This window comes from Phocoena phocoena, chromosome 3 (assembly GCF_963924675.1).
Source record: "Phocoena phocoena chromosome 3, mPhoPho1.1, whole genome shotgun sequence".
In the NCBI taxonomy this organism is placed as follows: domain Eukaryota; kingdom Metazoa; phylum Chordata; class Mammalia; order Artiodactyla; family Phocoenidae; genus Phocoena; species Phocoena phocoena.
This window is the reverse complement of record NC_089221.1, coordinates 9,825,548-9,846,147: the sequence shown is the minus strand read 5'-3', so window position 1 is coordinate 9,846,147 and position 20,600 is coordinate 9,825,548. Positions and strand designations below refer to the sequence as shown.

The following is a 20,600-nucleotide window of genomic DNA, read 5'->3' as shown; positions in this document are numbered from 1 at the left end:
TCACTCCATGGAGAAAACTTAGTTTTATCTCAATATCAAATTGTATAAATTCATAATCTAGAATAGTATATTGACCACCATAAGAAAAATATTTCTTAAACAAGATACACAAAGGCCAAACCATAAGTTGAGAATTTGATGTATTTGACTACAGCAAAATAAAAGATTACTACTTTGAGTAAGGACATCATAAACATAGGTGAAAGCTGGGACAAGGTAATTGCAGCAGGTATCCAGAGTGTGCAAGAAACTTTAGTCCACATCCACTAGAAGGGCAAAATCACAAAATACAAAAAAAAAAAAAAAAAAAAAAAGAAATGGACAGAGGAGATGATTAGGCAATTCATAGGAGGCTAACAAATGGTAAGACTTGTAAAAATAAGTTAGACCTTACTAATTGTGATGGTTAATTCTCTGTGTCAGCCTGACTGGCCGTGGGGTGAGAGAACCCTGACTGATACACTAATAATCAAAAATACAAATGAAAACAGTAAGGATAGACTGCTTTATACCCATCAATGTGGAGAATGATGCAAAGTAAATAAAATTAAATCCTGGGGAGGATGTGGGCAAAGAAGCACTCACATCCCATGTAAACAGGTACAGGCGCTTTGGAGCTGGACTGCAAAAAGCCCCAGGACCCAGTGTTTCTACCCCTGGGCAAATAAGAGGGGAAAATTCTCCCACAGGACCATAAGGAGACCATCCCAGGAATTAACTCAAGCATTTGGTGTGGACAGAAAAGCTGGACGTATTCTAGTCTCCATAATTTGAGTCATCGATAAAAGAAAATATGGTTGATATACCCAAAGAACCATTAGGCAGCAGTCAGAAGTAATGAACTGGATGGTTACCCAAACCTAATGTTATTTGAAGAAAGTTTCTTTAAAAACTTATTATAACACATAGGTGTTTTTTAAATTATGCATGCAGAAATACCACCTTTTATCTAATAAGGATAGAGAAGATAAATAGGATGGTTATACATTTAATATGTTAAGAGGATATATTGGGGTAGGCATGGCATGGATGGGTATAGGGATAGAGGATGAAGGAAAAAATAATAAAATAAAATTGAACAAAAGAGGGAGCTCACAAAAAGCCTTCTTAAGCGTGTGCCATGAACTAATGTGTGACCAAGATGCAAGTGATGAGTGGATGCACCAAGGAGTCCTGAAAAGAAGGGGAGAAACCTGACAAATAAACACTACCTTAGCCAAGTCAAGAAGATCCACATCAACAGGGGTAAGTCATGTGGATGGTGTGCACCCTTGTTCTGATGTGATGAAGTGCTCTCTTCTCTTCTGGGGTCTTCCTGCCCAAAACCTACAATCTCAGTCTTATCGTGAGAAAATTGAAAGATAAATCCCAATACTGGACATTCTACAAAACACCAGACCAGCATTCATCAACACTGTCAAAATCATCAAACACAAGAAAAGTCTGAGACACTGTCGCAGCCAAGAGGAGTCTGAGGAGACACGATGACCAAAGGCAATGCGGGATACTGCTGGATGGGCTCCTGGGACAGAAAAAGGACATCAGAAAAAAACTGAAAAGGAAATTGAAGAAACTATGGACTTTAGTTAATGATGATGTACCAATATAGGTTTAATAATTGTGATAAATATGCCATACTAATATTAGATGTTAATAATAGGGGAAAAATTGGATGTGGGGTATATGGGAACTCTCTGCACTATTTTCTCAATTTTTCTAAAACTATTCTAAAAGGTATAGTCTAGGGGCTTCCCTGGTGGCGCAGCAGTTGAGAGTCCGCCTGCCGATGCAGGGGACGTGGGTTCATGCCCCGGTCCAGGAAGATCCCACATGCCACGGAGTGGCTGGGCCCGTGAGCCATGGCCGCTGAGCCTGCGTGTCCAGAGCCTGTGCATACCGCAAAAAAAAAAAAAAAAAAAAGAAATGGAGAAATCGAAGCGGATGGAGCTTAAACTCAAGGCTTTATGATCCAGATATAATCCAAGAGGAAAGAGGACCAGATGCTAAAGGCTCACTACCATAAACTGAATATTTTTGTGTCGTCCCACCCAAGCTGCAACTTCATGTGTTGGGACCTAATCCCCAATGTGATGCTATTTGGAGGTGGGGCCTTTGGGAATTGAATCATCATGAAGGTGGAGCCCTCAAGAATAGGATTAGTGCCCTTATAAGAAAGGCCCCACAGAGCTTCCTCATCCCGTCTGCTATGTGAAGACACAGCAGGAAGGTGGCCGTCTGCCAGGAAGAGGGCCCTCACCAGACTCCAGCTCTGCTGGCACCCTGATTCAGACTTCCAGCCTTCAGAACTGTGAGAAATAAACTTCTGTTGTTTATAAGCCACCACCCAGTATATGGTACTTTGTTGTAGCAGCCAAGCGGACTTAGATGTCCACCAAGAAAGAAGGAAATGATTTTAAACTGGATGAGAAGGGAGCTGGAACAGGGTCTGCATGATGCCTGTGGACTGAAAGGGCAGCCCCACCTGTGGAAAGAGCTCAAAATTCCTCATCACTGATTTGGGATCACCAGGGAAGCTTGTCTTCTCTGGTGCTTAAGTGGGGAAATTTTTCTCCTTTGAGAAACCAGACGTGTTTGAGGGCAGGGTCTGAACTTACAGCTTGTCTGTTGTACAGAAACTTGAGCTGTAAAGAATAAGCTGAAGACTTGTCTAGAAACCCTGAGGATCCCAGCATTAGGTGAACATAACACTTTTCTGCAAAGCTTTTCCAAACAGTGGATCATGCAAGAACCCCTTAGGAAAGAAGAGAAACCCCACTGATGATAAGCTCAGAGTTCAAAAATGTCAAGGACAAGACAAATGAGTCACCAGGAAGGAGTCAGCACTTTCAGCAGACTAAACAATTGGGGGTCCAGGAATTTGAGTGACTAGAGCAAGCTGAAAGAAACCATAAAATAAGAGACTATAAAATTTTTAAAAGGCCCAAATAGAATTTCTAGAAATGAACAAGTATAGTCACTATAAGTAAAGCCACCCGGGAATGTTTGACTGACTCAAAGATTGTCCCTATGCTCCTTGGACATTTCCGGATAAACAACTTGCGTACTGTGTCTGGAGAGTGATCTGAAATCTTGCTGTTCTTTTGACAGATCGTCTCTTCTGTGGTTTACACCGTGGAACCACTGAGATGGCTTCAGTCTCCCCCAATTTTTATCCTGAGTGAGTTTGCTTTGATTGAAAAGTACTTCATAATCCCCCACCCCTTTTTTTTTTGTTTGCAGTACGTGGGCCTCTCACTGTTGTGGCCTCTCCCATTGCAGAGCACAGGCTCCGGACGTGCAGGTTCAGCGGCCATGGCTCACGGGCCTAGCTGCTCTGCGGCATGTGGTATCTTCCCGGACCAGGGCATGAACCCACGTCCCCTGCATCGGCAGGCGGACTCTCAACTGCTGCGCCACCAGGGAACCACCCCCCTTTTTTTTTTTACAACAAGAATGTCATAAGTGTATTTACTATTTGTCTTAATGACTCTATTTTATGATCACATAATGATAAAATTATTTTACCCTTTCACCTTCACCTCCAGTGGCCAGAAGACCTGATTGATACTTAAACTCTCATTCAAAGGATCATATAACCTATGAGGTTGCTGTGATTCCCTCTTCCATGGGCTGGGGACCACCTTGATCCCAGGATACCTGGCACCCTGAAAATATCACAACAGTACAGTTTTCTTTTACTGTTAATTGAGCCTTGAGTTTCATTCTCCCTGCTGCTTCTGCCATTTCTTGGTGTAGATTAATTATTCCAGCTTGGCATTTTACACTGAGAGATTTTTAACTCTAATTTGAATTAATAAAAGAAGAAAAAGCAAATACTTTAGTTAAAAGAAAAAGAACAGCACAGTATCACTAAAAGCCAACATGTACTTTTAATCCTATTCTTTTTATTAACTAAATTTAAAAATAGGAAGTTTTTCTTATTCATCTTTATTCCCCCTAAAAATATTGTATATGTGTTAGATGCTTAAAGACTTACTCAACGTTTTAAATAATTCTGCATATCCAAAAAAATGGAATGATAGTCGTACAAGACAACCAATTGGTCATAATTCACTGGAACTAAATCCCCAATACCTGCTGCTTAAATAACTTTAAAATTTCTATAAGTACAAAGATACTCCTAGGAACCCAATCACCTTCTTAAAAAATTGAATCAAAATGTATTTATTTGTTTACTTAGTTATTTCTTTACATACCTACACACACAGAGAAAACCAACCAAATTATATTTCAAAGGCCAGACCCTATCACAAGTTATTTACCTTCAGGAATGTTCTGGGTAGTGTCGGGCACCAGCCCAACTTAGAGAACAGGAACTGACACAATAGCCACTCACCCCAGAGACCTCAACTGTCAGGACTCTCCTCAGCCTTGGACATGTAGTAAGACTGGTCCCAGTGAGGGAAGAGGAGAGGGGCTTCTCAGGGTTGGTTTATTTCAAATGGACCAGGAAGCGCGCAGGAAGAGGAAGGTGGGGAGAAAAGAGGGAAGCAATCACATGGTCTAGGTAGCCTGTCGTGTCTGGGGTGGGGGCAGGTGAGCCTGAAGAGCCTGGCTCTCCTCATCCTCTGATGGAACCCACAGCCTGTGCTGGTTCCAGTGACACCTCCTGCATGTGTGGGCCACAGTTCAGACCAACTGCAGGCAATGACATGGGTACCAGTCTTGTGGATTAGCTTATGCCTGTGCTCTTTGGATGGCTCCAGTGAGTACCCTTGTGAGTAATACCGCCCTTGGGCCTGGGCATCTGGGTCCTATTATGGGCTCTATGTCTTTGCTGTGTCCAGCCCCTTCTTCTTGACCATACTTGGGATCCCTGGACCCTGGAAAGATGGCCATAACACCGTTTTCTTTCCTTGTTAATTCTACCTGTGTAACATTTCTGCTTCTGTACATGCATGTGTGGAAACCTGACCAACACATAGAACATTGTTTGCCCTGAAAATGAGCCTGTCACAAAGAATTGGTTGGTTGATGGGGCGGGGGGAAGCAAGTGGATGAGAAGGCATCAGTCACTTTCATACTGACAGTCTTACAGAACAGTGATGAACAGGGGCCTTGGAAATGCTGTCATCTTGTCAGTATCTTAGGAGTCTGGGAATAAGTGTGCTCTTTAGCAAGTAATTTTTTGACTGTCGTTATTAGAGGCATGATTTTTTTTTAAATACTTCAAATTAGAATGCAAGATGGTAGCTGGCAATTTTGAACACTTTGGAAAAGGAAGAGAAAGGAGATAAAATTTTCTTATTGTTCACAGTAATTTTTACACTTCAGTCTGTAAACTTTCCTCTAAATGTGACGCGTCATAGTCTAGTGTTGATTTGATGGTAGAGTTTGGAAGACATTGGCTAGTCCATTTTGCCATAATTTCTTCAATTTTTTTCAAAGACGTTGGATCCAAACGAACTCATGAATAAACTGACGGGTGAGTGTCAGGATATGGGATCCACCGATAAAAGGTCTAGAACTCAATGATAATCAGTAGCTCATCCAAATGAGCTACCTTCCAGGTGAATGGCTGTAGGACAGAGCAGTCTCTTATTATAAATTGTTTTATCTTTTTAAATTAGGTAATAAAAGTCCCATGAAGTTTATTTTTAGTTGTACTCCCAAACTGTTTCCATAAAGTCTGCCGTTAGGGAAGGTTACTCAAAAATGGCCATCTGTACCTGTGGACTGAAGTTGACTACTGTCTTTGACCACATTCTGTGTGAGTTAGTCCCCATGTGCTGTAGCAGTACCCACATTCTTATAATGAAATTCCAAGGAATATCAATAAACTCCAGATGGATTTGGTTATCTTCCCTCCAGTATTTTCTGAGAGGCTAAACTGGACCACCCTGCTAAATTTATTTAATCGCCTTTATCGGTTTTAATATTTTCAGGGTCTGAATGATTGTGGAGGGAGAAACAGATGTTTTGTGATAGCTCTGAATTTTTCAGGAGTTGCTCCTGAAATAATTACAGATCGGGAATCATACAGTCAAAAGTCATCTTCATTTGAGTCAGTTTGGCAAAATAAAGGTGACAGGAAAGCTGTCTCACTTTTGTTTGCTTAATCCTTGCATTGCAAAATTGGGACAGAGATCATGTGAGAATGCCCAGGTGCACAGCTGCTACACTTATTATGTTTCAAATTTTTTACCATTTGCTGAAACATGCATATCCATCTACAGTAATTGAGAGCAACCCATGAATTGTATTCACTTTGTGAAAGTAACAACACGGACTGGAAGAGAATGCAAAAAAAAGAACAGTCTAGTTTGGGGTATCTTCTGCTATTTCAAGAAAAACTTTGAGTACACATAGTGAAAGTTTTCTAAAAAAATATTTTACAGTTTAATGGGAAAAGGTATGCAGATTAATAACAATATGAACAGTAACTATGTGAAAATATAAGATATATTTAGTAATTTTCAACATAATTATTTAAGAAAAAATGTGTGCTCTGAAAGACAAAAAAACGTTAAGATGCTTATGAAGTCTAAAGAAAATATTTGGCAGGGAAGAAGAAAGAAATATCTTTTCAATGAGGGAAATCAAAGCATAAAGGGAGAAATCATATTGGAATCACTACCTGTACTCAAGGTAGCTTAGAAAGATTTCCTTCTTTCATGTTTTTAGGAATTCATAGTAAATATGGTCACAATGAATGAACACCTACATCAAACCCATGATTGACTATTCCTATAATTTTAGTTACTAAAGCATATGAGTCAATCTTGGCTCTTTTTATCTCTTAAATCCTATATTCTAACCAATAACCAATCCTGCCACCTTACTTTCATGATCTAGCCAGGATCAGCCACCTCTCACCACCTCCTTACCTGCCTGGTCCACTGGCCCACTGAACCTAAATTGTAACCTTTACCCCATTACCAGCCTCCCAGCTTCAGTTCCCCAACAGTCTGTTCTCAACACCAGAGTCAGCATGATCTTTAAAAGCATAAATTAGGTCAGTTCACTTCCTAGTTCAAATACTTCCTATGGCCTTTCAGATACTCGGGGTAAACATCAAAGTTCCTACAGTGACGGGCCATTCTCCTTCTTGCCAGAGCCCTGTTGCTCCACCGAGCTCGTCTTTTGATGCTCAGCCCCTTTCTGGGCTGTAGGCACACTGTCCTTGGGGTGCTCTCTTCCCCCAGAGACATTGAAGATGCTCCTCCCTCACCTGGGGCTCTCCTGACGTCTCATCACCTGCCTGCTCCCTCTCAACATCCACTCAGTGAGGACCCCACAATACTTTATTTAGAGCTGAACCCTTGACACTGCGTATCCCTGTTTCCTTTATATTGCCTTCTAACATACTCTATATGTATTTACTTATTTACTTTGTTATCTTTCTCTCTCAACTACAAATGAAGGAATTTTTGTCTGTTTGGTTAACTACCAAATTTCCCAATGCCTTAAAGAGGCATAGGCACATTGTAGGGTGTCAGTAAATACCTGATGAATGAATGAAAAATCCAACATATTTACAATTTAGTTTTAGAATCATTTACCTAGATATAATCTCAAAAATGAATCTTAGTTCTGGATCACCTCTAGTTAACAAAAATTAACTCGAAATAATTAATTAAATTGGTTCTAATTAATTTTGGCAATCTCTGTAGAGCTAGCCACACTAATCAGTTGAGAGTGGAAAAGAAAACCAGAAATCTGTCTCTCTCATTTACAAATAAAATCATATTTATTAGGAACACTTTTCTGGCTGCCAAAGCTTAGCTTGACCTGGAGTTCATGAACATCTGTCTCCTTCACTCAGTGCTTTCCAATTCATTAAAAATCCAAAAGAAAAGAAATTGAGTCAGTGTTTGCTGTGTTTGCTGTTTTGCATGACAAAGGATCCTTAAGATCAGTTTTTTTTTTTTTTAATACTGTAAACACATCCATATATGCTTTCTCGAGTATCTAGGACAGCTAGAACAAGGGTTTTGTGCTCTGACTTAATCCTGGAGAAGGATAGGTCAAGAGTTGGGACATAAGGAATGATGCCAGGAACTGCTTCTCTCTCTAACTCATAGGATCGACTAAGCACAAGTGATTTCTCAAAACTCATAACTGGGAACCATATTCCCATTATGCATCTGTTTATAAGCCTGAGCAGGCAAATGAATGTGATCTCTGGTATAAATTTCTTATTAAAAACACAAGTGAGGGACTTCCCCAGTGGTCCAGTGGTTAAGGCTCCACGCTTCCACTGCAGGGGGCGTGGGTTCGATCCCTGTTCCGGGAACTAAGATCCCGCATGCCGCACGGTGACCCCCCCCAAAAAAAACACAGACACACAAGTGAGAGATAGAAAAGTGGTTGCACAAAAAGCCAAGACACCCAAAGGGTAAGTAATTAGCCCTTCTTATGGATTTGTGGATATTTACATAACCGCACAGTTTAAGGGATGGATGGATGGATGGATGGATGGATGGATGGATAGATAGATAGACAGGCAGACAAAGACAATCTTACTTCTTTAGACACATAAGTACATTTTCAAGTTTTGTGCATAATTAACATGAGAAATAGTGCTAAGAGTGTACCATATACCAAAAATAGGATTATTATTTGAATACATTTTCTAACTCTACCAGAAACAATATAATATAATTACAATACACTTGAAATGAAACGGTAAAGCGGGAGCATTTTAATTGGCAAAGCTATCATGTTGGACTTGTGTGATTAATCTTTTAGAGGAATGGCAAATAGATTTTTAATGAGTTTTAAATGTAAGACTGAGATTGATGGATAGTCCACACTTTATCAAGACTGAGGAGTGAGCAGTATGCAAATACAGAGAAGGGAGGGCACCCGTGCAGAGTCCACATGGGACAGAGGCAGTTTCTGGGTAGTTAACTTGGTTGTCCTTTTGCTTGCTTCTTTACACTGTGGTGGTTTATTTGCTGTAAACCAAAGTTAAGAAACACATAGATTGGAATGGTAGCAGCTTATTTCTTTGTTGAATCTGTAATTATTTAAACAAAACACTCTATAATATAAAAATCAGTTACTTTCCACGACCCCAGTAATGGAATTTATTTCCCATTTATATTCTAACTTCACTTTTTATTTGAATTCCTTTGCTTCAGTTTTCATGTTGACATTTTTTCTCATTGTAGCCTATTTCAGTATCCAGCTTATCATTCTGAAGAATTTCTTCCATAAATGCACTTATAATATCCTAAGACTGAATTCTGTGGCCACAAATGGTGAACAGTGTCCACTGCCACACCAGGAAGTGGGCAGTGAAGAACAGGGAAGCCAGAAGAGGCCAAGGCCAGGACTCAGGTTGAGAGGAGAAGCTTTGCAGATATCAGTGCTTTTAATAGATCAAATCCAGACTGAATGCCAGGGATCCAGGCCATGCCTGAAGTGGGAGAGGCAGGTTACCTGAGTCCTCTGCATGACAAGTCATTAAAAATGAGGCATGAATAGCCTAGACTTTAAAACTAGAACTGTGATCTCTCTAGTCCTCAGCTATTTGCTCTTAGCCAGGAATTATGCCCTCTGTTTGGTCCACAACTTGCAGAAGTGTGTTTAGATATCTTTGGATTACAATGAGGAGAGGGGCGTTCATTTGTCAGCAAGGTCAAATTTCAGTGACCTTCTGTGGACGCCTTGAAATCAACCACTATGGTCTGAATGTGTCCCCCCAAAATTCATATGTTGGAATCTTAACCCCCTAATGTGATGGTATTAGGAGGTGGGGCCTTTGGGAGCCACTTAGGTCATGAGGATGGGGCCCACAGGAATGGGATTAGTGTCTTATAATAGAGACCCCAGAGAGTTCCCTCATCCCTTCTGCCATATGAGGACACAATGAGAAGTCTTTGACCAGAGGAGGTTCCTCACCCGACCATGCTGGCACCTAGATCTCAGACTTGCAGCCTCCAGAGCTGTGAGCAATAAATCTCTGTTGTTTATAAGCCACACTCTGTGGGGTATTTTTGTTAGAGTGGCCCAAATGGACAAAGATACCACCATGGCCTGGTCACTCACCTGGTTACCTCCTGCCCTTGTTTTCCTCTGTCACCTTTTGTTAGTTCAACCCAGACCACAGGACTCGATATACCTGGGTATCAAATAACAGTATAGCACACTGATAGTAACATCACTCTATTCTTCTGTAAATTTTTAAGCTTCACCAGGGATTTCTGTGGATGCTACATGGCATCTCTCAGAAGCAATGACTCAGTCCTTATTTCTTTCTAATCTAAAATTATTTCTTGGAAGATAGTTTCCCCAAGCCTTGAGTGCAAACATTTGAATTTTTACAAATGTCACTCTAGCTTTTGGATCCTCCATCTGCAGTGGCACCGCCACCAATGTGCAGATTTTCGTGAAGACCCTGACGGGGAAGACCATCACTCTCGAGGTCGAACCCTCGGATGCAGTAGAAAATGTAAAGGCCAAGATCCAGGACAAGGAAGGAATTCCTCCTGACCAGCAAAGACTGATCTTTGCAGGCAAGCAACTGGAAGATGGACGTACTTTGTCTGACTACAGCATTCAGAAGGAGTCCACTCTTCATCTTGTATTGAGGCTTCGTGGTGGTGCTAAGAAAAGGAAGAAGAAGTCGTACACCACTCCCAAGAAGAACAAGCGTAAGAGAAAGAAGGTTAAGCTGGCTGTCCTGAAATACTATAAGGTGGATGAGAATGGCAAAATCAGTCTCCTTCATCGGGAGTGCCCTTCAAATGAATGTGGTGCTGGAGTTTTTATGGCCAGCCACTTTGACAGACATTGTGGCAAATGTTGTCTGACCTATCATTTCAACAAACCAGAAGACAAGTAATTGTATATTGGTTAATAAAAGACGTGAACTAATGAAAAAAATTTCACTCTATTGTTTACTCATTTATGAGGCGTGTTGGCTCAACTATGCAAAAATCCATGCCAGCTTTGAAATTCAAGGATTTTATAATACTAGTTCATTGGAGCCAGAACATGCTCTAGATGAGTTAGGTCATCCACATTGAAGGGCAGGGGAACAGACTGCACACTGATCTTGACCCCTTTTCTCTGGGCTTAATCCACTCCTGAGAAAAGCCAGTCACAGAATTCTTGAAGCTAGACTAGCAGAGACATTCTTAGTTCCAATAGCTGAGAGGTTTGTGAAAAATCTCTGACTCTAAGTCTTAGTGGGTCTACTTCCACCTGGCCTGTTTCTCACTCCTTGGGTTTATCTTTACATTTAGTCTCAGGTTCTTTTTGTTTGTTTATTAATTAATTAATTTATTTTTGCTGTGTTGGGTCTTCGTTTCTGTGCGAGGGCTTTCTCTAGTTGTGGCAAGCAGGGGCCACTCTTCATCGCGGTGCGCAGGCCTCTCACTATCTTGGCCTCTCTTGTTGAGGAGCACAGGCTCCAGACGCGCAGGCTCGGTAGTCGTGGCTCACGGGCCTAGTTGCTCCGCGGCATGTAGGATCTTCCCAGACCGCGGCTCGAACCCGTGTCCCCTGCATTAGCAGGCAGATTCTCAACCACTGCGCCACCAGGGAAACCCAGTCTCAGGTTCTTATAAAAGGAGTGGGTTTGGCCTGACATGGGGACCGTTGTGCCTTCTGCACTCTGTTTGCATATTTGGTCACGTGCAGATAAGATTTGAAAATGCTTCACTTATTTATTCACACAGTTGATCCAAAGAATTATTATTTCGTGGCACTTTTATCCCACAAATTTCCAGGGCTTGAGATTCAGCAGTAAACAAAACAAGCAAAGTTTCTGCCTTCGTGAAGTTCACACCTAGTGAGGGGAGAAAGAAAATTGAAGAACCATAAAGAACAATGAAGGAGAACAAGGGGGAAAAGAGTGAAGGGAGGGGTGCTATGGTGAAATGATGCTTGAGCAGAGAACCCTACAGGAAGAAGAAAGGGAGGAAGCTGTGTCCCAGGGTAAAGTACTAGGAGTAGCAAGTGCAAAGGCCCTGAGGTATTTACAGGAGACCAGCATGGCTGGAATGAGGCCAGATTTAGGAACAGATAGAGAAATGCAGCAGGGCCACTTCTGGGGGTAGAACATTAATCAATTAATGAGGATGGCATAGTAGAGAACAGTGGAAAGGTACATTTCGTGTTCTCATGCACACATTTCTCAATATGAAAATATGAGTGAAATCTAGTGTCTCAACTTTTAAGCTCTTCTGATGTAAGTTAAATTCAGAAATTGGCTGGGCAGGACTTCCCTGGTGGCACAGTGGTTAAGAATCCGCCTGCCAGTGCAGGCGACACAAGTTTGATCCCTGGTCCGGGAAGATCCCACATGCCGCAGAGCAACTAAGCCCATACGCCACAACTACTGAGCCTGTGCTCTAGAGCCTGCGAGCCACAACTACTGAGCCCACATGCCACAGCTACTGAAGCCCATGCACCTAGAGCCCGTGCTCTGCAACAAGAGAAGCCACCATGATGAGAAGCCCGCGCACCACACCGACGTGTAGCCCCCGCTCGCCTCAACTAGAGGAAACCCGTGTGCAGCAACGAAGACCCAACACAGCCAAAAATAAATAAATAAATACATTTATTTAAAAAAAAAGAGGGAGAAGAAGTTGGCTGGGCAATTAAGGAAACAGATGACAAATATTAGACATAAATTTATTCTCTGCATTTTTCCACTGAATTTCTTCCTTAGGTCATCTGTTTTCTGTTCCTTCTTAGATTATTGTTTTCTGAGACAGCCCTATGATGAGTGAGATGGGAAGCTTTCAGCAGGCTATTAGTGAGGAATACCAGAGTCTCACCTACGTTGGAGGCACCCTCTGACTATTGTAGAATGAACTTTTGAGGGCAGAATGTACTGGAAGCAGGACCATTAAATCTTTTGTCAAAAGGACATGAGAGCCCTGTCCATTCCAGTTGGATGATCTTGTCAAAATGATGCATAAATATTATTGTTTGAGAAAGGTTCAGCTTCATCAAAATTCAAAGTGTAAACTTTGCAATATTGCAACATCATTTGATCAGATTGCTTCAGTTATTAACCGTCATACCCTTTGTTGGTACACAGACCACAAGGTTTGTGAGAGGTGAGGAGAAGAATGTAGAATCTGATTTCATCTGAAGTACTTGCAACATGATGTGGACCTAAATGTATATGTAAAATCATAAAATATTAAGCACAAATACAATATTGACTGAACACACTCTGGCAGGTGTACACATGACTCCTTCCATATGGGTTAGAAATTATATTAGAATAGTTTTATCGTTATTGTCATTTGTTTTGAAGTTTTAAATGAAAGTATATTTCAATACCTTTATGCAAGTTTGAGGATTCATGGTCTGTGGAGAAGAAGTGCTTTCCTTGCCTAGTGGAGAAATAAAAGAATTATCTGGAAACATTTTCCATTCTGAGATCAGATACCTCAGTTAGCAGTGTGTGCTGATGAAGTACGTGAAGGTCGGGCAGCTTTAAGTCTATCACTTTATTTGTTGTTTTTCTTCTTGGCTTTTAAAAAGTGCAAAAAAGATGTATATCATTCTTTTTCAATCTATTGTAGTTAATAAGACAAAGCAAAACCTTTCCATCACCTACCGCCAAGTAGAACTTAAGGCGCAGTTTTCATATTTACGACACTACTTGTTTTTCTAAATTGGCAAATTTAAGACTGTTTCCAGAGATAAGATTTCAGTGAAAACCTAGGACTCTGGCCTCATATTTGGAAGACAGAGTTCTTTTTATCACCAACAGTGTTGTTGTACTCTAAGTAGTTTAAGCTTTTTTTAAATTAATTTTTATTGGAGTAGAGTTGATTTACGATGTTGTATTAGTTTCAGGTGTACAGCAAAGTGAATCCGTTATACATATACATATATCCACTCTTTTTTAGATTCTTTACCCATATAGGTCATTACAGAGTATTGAGTAGAGTTCCTTGTGCTCTACAGCAGGTTCTTATCTATTTTATATATAGTAGTGTGTATATGTCAGTCCCAATCTCCCAGTTTATCCCCCCTCCCTTCCCCCTTGGTGACCATAAGTTTGTTTTCTGCATCTGTGACTCTATTTCTGTTTTGTAAATAAGTTCATTTGTACCATTTTTTTTAGATTCCACATATAAGCTATATCATATGATATTTGTTAAATAGTTTAAGCTTTTGAACTCTGTAAACCGGAGAGTAAAATAACAATAATAAAAGCAAAACTTGTAATATCTCCTTTATCTGTGTCAAGCCCTCTGCTAAGCACTTTCCATGCATCGTCTCATTTAACTTTTACCTTCTTTCTTCCTTTGAGTCAGACCAGCGCTATAATCTCTACTATATAGGTGAACAAAGTGAGATGGCAGAGTTCAGGGGGTTATCCCCTAGTATTTGCGTGGAGAGCTAGTTTTTGGAATCAAGGAACCCAGTGTTTTTCTCTTATACACGTGAATCACTAAATCCAAACCATCTCTGCAAAAGTGAACTTCCTAGAACTGTGTACTCTGGTAACTTTTTCTAACATGGTCTTGTATCTTGTCCTGTATTTTCTCCACAGTAAAAATCTCACATCTGATCTCCTAGATTGGGGTGAAGATAAGATGAACATAGAATAAATAAAAGTTAGGAACAGGAGGACCAGGCTGCAACACAGTTAAGCTTACTGGTTTACAATAGGAGTTCTAAGAAACTTCAATATGTGAGTGTGCCTTAGGAGTCTCCAAGGTACAAAGTCAAGTCAGGGAACAGCTATTACTGTGTTCCCCTTCTCCCAGACAGATAAATAATGAACTGGAGAGGAAGATTTATGTGCTCTCTGATTCACTTCCCAGTCTTTTGACCCATTCTGCTCAGATACTGTTTTCTTGAAGGGAATTTCACATTCACACATTCACCTGGAATTCCCCAGCCATCAGGCTTGTGTGAAAATGTGCTTTAGGATGACTCATCCCTGCCTATGTTTCCTGGGCTCACAGTGTTCCCAGTTTTCTCATGTTACTCAGAATCCAGCAGCCTATCTGGACTTTGCTCCCATCCCTGTATCTGTAAACCCCATCATTTGTGCTTCTTTCCATGCACCTGTGTCTTCTATGCATCTATGTTGGTCTAGGAACCACTCTCTCATGGAAGTTAGCCAGCGGGTTTCCATTCCTTCACAGATTCACAGTCACAATTCTCAGGGATTTCCCCCAGTATACACATTGGTGAAGACTGGAGAGAAAGAGGGGGTCAAAGGTTGAAGGGCTTAAAAAGATGCTATTTATTCAGCACTAACTAAATGCCAGATTGTTTGGCTCTTTACATGTATTAACTCTTTTAATCTTATCAACTTTTTTAGGACCATGACACTAAAAATTGCCCAGCTAGTAAACTGTAGAACTGGAATAGGGTTGAAGTCCAGGGGTCAGATTCCAGAGCCCATGAAAGTAACACTGTGCTGTTTTTTTGTTGTTTAGGTTTTTTTTGTTTGTTTTGTTTTTTGGTACGTGGGCCTCTCACTGTTGTGGCCTCTCCCATTGCGGAGCACAGGCTCCGGACGCGCAGGCTCGGTGGCCACGGCTCACGGGCCTAGCCGCTCCGCGGCGTGGGGGATCTTCCTGGACCGGGGCACGAACCCCTGTCCCCTGCATCGGCAGGCGGACTCTCAACCACTGCGCCACCAGGGGAGCCCCACTGTACTGTTTTGCCTCTCATCAGGTAACATGATTAAGTTTCTAGGGGGTTACAGTCAGGGAGATGACAGTGGATTCCAGGGGGTGGCTGAACTGGTGGGAAGCAGATGTCTCAGCAGTGGAGACAGGCAAGGAGATGAAGGGCCATGTTTTGGCGTTTTGGAGTCATCCAAAACGATGGCAAGAATCTGCTCTAAGGGAGGCTATGAAAGCATATCCTGGCATGAATTGAGAGGTGAGCAAAATAGTCCACATCTGGGGAATAATCAAGCATGACCCTTAGGAGCTGAAGATACATTTCCTCTTCTTTACCAATGATGAATCGATGAGTATTCCAATTTCTTAAGGAGATAAAGTGGAAAGAATGTCAACTGTGGAGTCATAAGTCCTGGTGCCACCACCGACTAGCTCTGTGACCTTGAACAAATGATGTCACCTCTTTTGATCTTAAAAATGTGGATAATACTATAAAGGGTGTCACATGAATTAACGTGATGACATGTCAATTGTCGTGCAAATAAAATGTGGTGAATTAATATTGCTTCTCCATGGTGGAGCTGATAGATACAGCAATTCTGCTTCTAAAACATTTTACGTTTTGAGATTATCTGTACAAAATAACTCCTAGACCTTTACTCTGGATACTATTTTGGGCAAAAATAATTTATGATAAAATTTTTAATTAACAGAACATATTGAAGTCTGCCTTCCCAGGTATTAGGACTGAAATGTAGAAACATGCAACTAAATGCACGAGCAGAATTTACTCCCGTGTGATACAGCTCTCTGCCGGGTCACAGCACCTGTGTCTAGCCACTGATGTGAGACCATAAATCTGTGTATAACTTCCTGTTACTATAAATACAATATCACATAAAATGGGAGGGTTTCCCTAAAATGAGTCTCTTTTCCATGCTCACCACACCCTATTTTGCACAGCAAACATGCAGAGCAAGACTGTTTTTACAAGTGGGTAGAACCGACACAGTCTGTTAGATTCAGGGAGGAAAACCAAACAAAATCCTTCTTCCCTTGGGGCACATCAAGAAGTAGCAGAACCCATTAAAATCTATTGCCTAGATGATTGAATTAGATTCTAAATGAATGGTGGTAATAAGTGCGCATTTGGCCAAGTGGATAAAGACAGAAATATAATTTGTAGTCTTGTGGGTGCTGTACTGTGCAAAGACTAATTCATAACAGTGGATAAAAGTTCCATTGTCTTTAATTGTATTCATTTAGTAGCATTAATTCTCCTGGCATAGGAAAGGTTTCTTTCTTTTTCCTAAATAAATAAATAGATTCCCATTGCCAATAGGGAAGATTTATGCTGACAGAATCTAATAGCCTAAGTCATCTTGTGTTGTTTCTCAAAGGCGCTTGAGCAAGCAGTCTTGGTTTGGATGGAAAGCAAAATGCTAAACTCCTATTATATATGATGACTTTAATTCTGAGCCAAACAAACATTCCTTGATAAGCATTTGTTACCATTATTTAAAGTAAAAAAGTCATCTTTTCTCATGCCCTTACTTTCTCTCCTGTTGGAAATGTATGATCACTTCTTGAATGACAAAATGATTGATTTTTAAACCAACACATCCAAAACTGAAAGGCAAAGAGGAGGAAGGAAGAGGGAATGATTCCCACAGAACTTTCTAAGCGGTCTCTGGAAGAGACTTTTAAAGGTCACCTCTTGCCATTTAATTTGAAATTTCCAATGGATGCTTGGAATTCTAAATCAAGAAATCTCACCATGAGACAGTAAGGGTGAGCCGCCTCTGTGTCACACATTGTTGTTCATACAAATATATGTGGTTTGGATAAATTATTTGCACTATAACAGTAGGAGGATCATGGTCATAACGTGTATACCCTGCAGTAAAGTGACCTGGAAAAAATTAGAAGGGGGTCCAGAAAAAACAGTGTTATTATCCTACCTGGCAAAACCAACAGGGTTCTTTACACCATGCTTCACCTTGGAAGCAGGGAAAATAATACTGAGTATCTCTCCTTCTCTTCTGCAACAGAATAAAAGCACCTTTTAAAAGTTACATCAATTCCATGTATCAGTCCTACACTTGGACTTCTTTACTACCAGTGTTTGAATAGTGTACAGAACCTGGTGCCATGCATTCTTCCTAAGTCTACCGAAAAAAACAACAAAAGCCAGAAATTCTTCCCTACCTTGTCCAGTTTAGACCTGGAAAACGTTAATTACTTCCATCTTCAATGTCATGATGCAAAAGGGGAGTTAAATTATTTGCCAGTATTCAGTTTCCTAATCCTCAGAAAAGTTATCTTATTTGTAAGAAAGAATCCAAAAAAGTACCCTTCTCAGAAAAACCACTTTCTATCATAGATACTCTATTATATCTTAATATTCTCCATAGCATGGAGAAATCACAAGATTCCTCTAAACAAAAATTATATTTGATTTGAATATAAATAAAATTGATTTAGAACCTAGGAAAAACAAAATAAATATCACGCTAATCACATTTGTTTTTCTTCTACCAGTTGTATTGAAATATAATTGACATACAGCACAGTACAAGTCTAAGGTGTCCAGCATAATGATTTAAATTACATACATCATGAAATGATTATCACGATAAATTCAGTGACCGTCCATCATCCCATAGGGAAATGAGATTAAAAAAATAGAAATAACATTTGTGTATGTGATGAGAACTCTTAGGGTTTGCTCTCTTAACAGCTTCCACACAGCTGTGTTAATTATATTTTTCATGTTGCACGTTACATCCCCAGTACTCGTTTATCTTATAACTGGAATTTTGTAGCACCTTCTGACTGCCTTCATCCAGTTACTCCTTCCTCCGCCTCCGCCTCTGGTAACCACAAATCTGATCTCTTTCTGTGAGTTTGTGTGTATGGTTGTTTGGTTTTGAAGTATAATTGACCTACAGCGGCAGGTCAATTTTTTTTCTATACATTTTTTTCTATACATTTCGAAATGATCACCAATGATCTTGATATGGCATCACAAAGATATTACTTAGTTATTGACTACATTCTACACACTGTGCATTTCATACCCAATGACTCATTTATTTTGCAGCTGGAAGTTTGTACCTCTTAATTACTACCCTCATCCCTTCCTTCCTTCCTTCCTTCCTCTTTCTTTCTTTCCTTTCTTTCTCTCTTTCTTTCTTTCTATATTTATTTTTTTATTATATTTTTATAAGTAGAGTCCTAATATAATCAAGGAAATGTTACAGAGAATACAGGACAACCCATATGGAGAGAATCAAATTAAATACTTTGCTATTTAATAGTTCACCCTGTGGCTCATTTTAAATATGTTAAAGCTTATAAAATGTTAATGTTGATAAGGTCAATTTTTATTGATAACAGTACTCCATAAGAGAATGAGTCTCAATTCTCCATAAATCAGTCCTGTTTATTATTTATTTATTTGGCTGCGTCGGATCTTAGTTGTGGCACATGGGACCTTTCGTTGTGGCGCATGGGCTTCTCTCTCTAGTTGTGGCGCCTGGGTTCCAAGAGTGTGGATTCTGTAGTTTACAGCACCCGGCCTCTCTAGTTGAGGCACAAGAGCTCAATAGTTGTGGTGTGTGGGCTTAGTTGCCCTGCAGCATGTGGGGTCCTAGTTCCCCGACCAGGGATCGAACCCGCGTCCTCTGCATTGGAAGACGGATTCTTTACCACTGGACCACCAGGGAAGTCCCAGTCCTGTTTATTTTTAAAAAGTTACTTGTCATCAAATTTTAAATGACTTTCAAACACAGTAATATAAATTTAATATAAATTTAAAAAAGAATGATCTTCAAAAGGAAGAATACAAGTATGCATGGAAAGAATAAAAAGAGAATCATGTTATATCTTTACCTAATGAAAAACGAAATGCTTAAATTGCATAAATGCGATTTTGAATTTGTTTTTTAATGAGATGTTTGTTTGTGGGGAGAGCTACATCACAGCTGGTAATCCTGGGTTATATATTCTTTCAGTATACTAGAACTAAGATAGAATATTGCGTAGATGGAAAACTCTCCCTATTTGTCATAAATAATTCTGAGTCTTGTCCTTTTGGTTCCAACTCCATATGATTTACATTAAGCAATGACAAATTTTCCAGTGATTAAAGCATTGCAGGACAATAGGAAAGAGACTGTGATTAGGTCTCAATAAATCTACAAGTGACATAGTTTCACAGTCTCTCCAAAGAGAGCTAAAATATTTTGCAGGAACATTGGGACAGCTTATAGTGGCTGGTGATTTCACTCTTGATAACACAGTTTTTAGTGTTAGAAGTCAGCCTCTGATATTAGCTCTCACCGACATGTACCCATTAACTTAGGATGGTGGTGAAGATTTATTGATACAGTAGTTGTGTCTGTTATAAGTAAGAAGCAGGGTCTTAGGAGAGAGGTGTAGTGGAGAGGGCACAAGTTTTGAAGTTGCTGAGATCTAAGCCAGCTTCATTTGTCACTTTCTAGCTCTATGGCCTTTGGCAAGTCACTTCGGTTCCCAAGCCTGTGAAATAGAGGTGATGCCACTTGCTTTTCTGGGTAGTTGACAGAGTCTCAGTTGTATATGTAAAGAACCTGAAACAGGCAGGGACTCATCACTGGTAGCTGTTGATGAGTAGGATAGAAGATTTTTCTCCAGAAATTTCTTTCTTCAACCTAAAGTTGATCAGTGTAATATAATTACATTATGATAGATTTCAAACATATGCATTTCAAACAAATGTTGCACATAGTCTGCAAACCACAAAATTCTTCAAACTTTCACTCAAATGAAGTATTTCAAAGGAAGTTTGAGTTTCCTGTCTGAGCTTTTTTTTCTTCCTGGAAACAGCCAATATTGTATAAATTATTGGATACAGGTCAAAATGCTCATTGGTGTAACAGGCTACAGAGAACAGATAGAATTAATAGAATCTTGAATAACTACACGTCACTCAGCATCTAGCTGTATTTTGCTTTTTTAAAAAAATATGGATCA

General features: G+C 40.1%; 1 protein-coding gene across 1 annotated transcript in view; it reads left to right on the top strand.

Moving 5' to 3' along the window:
* Nucleotides 1-10,845, top strand: part of LOC136120104 (ubiquitin-ribosomal protein eS31 fusion protein-like) — a 72,406-nt gene extending 61,561 nt beyond the window's left edge. The window contains exon 2 of the mRNA XM_065873623.1: nucleotides 10,308-10,845. Coding sequence (XP_065729695.1) covers nucleotides 10,308-10,813 — 506 coding nt within the window. The 3' untranslated portion in view covers nucleotides 10,814-10,845. The remainder of the gene's footprint in view (nucleotides 1-10,307) is intronic.
* The last annotated feature ends 9,755 nt before the right edge of the window (nucleotides 10,846-20,600 follow it).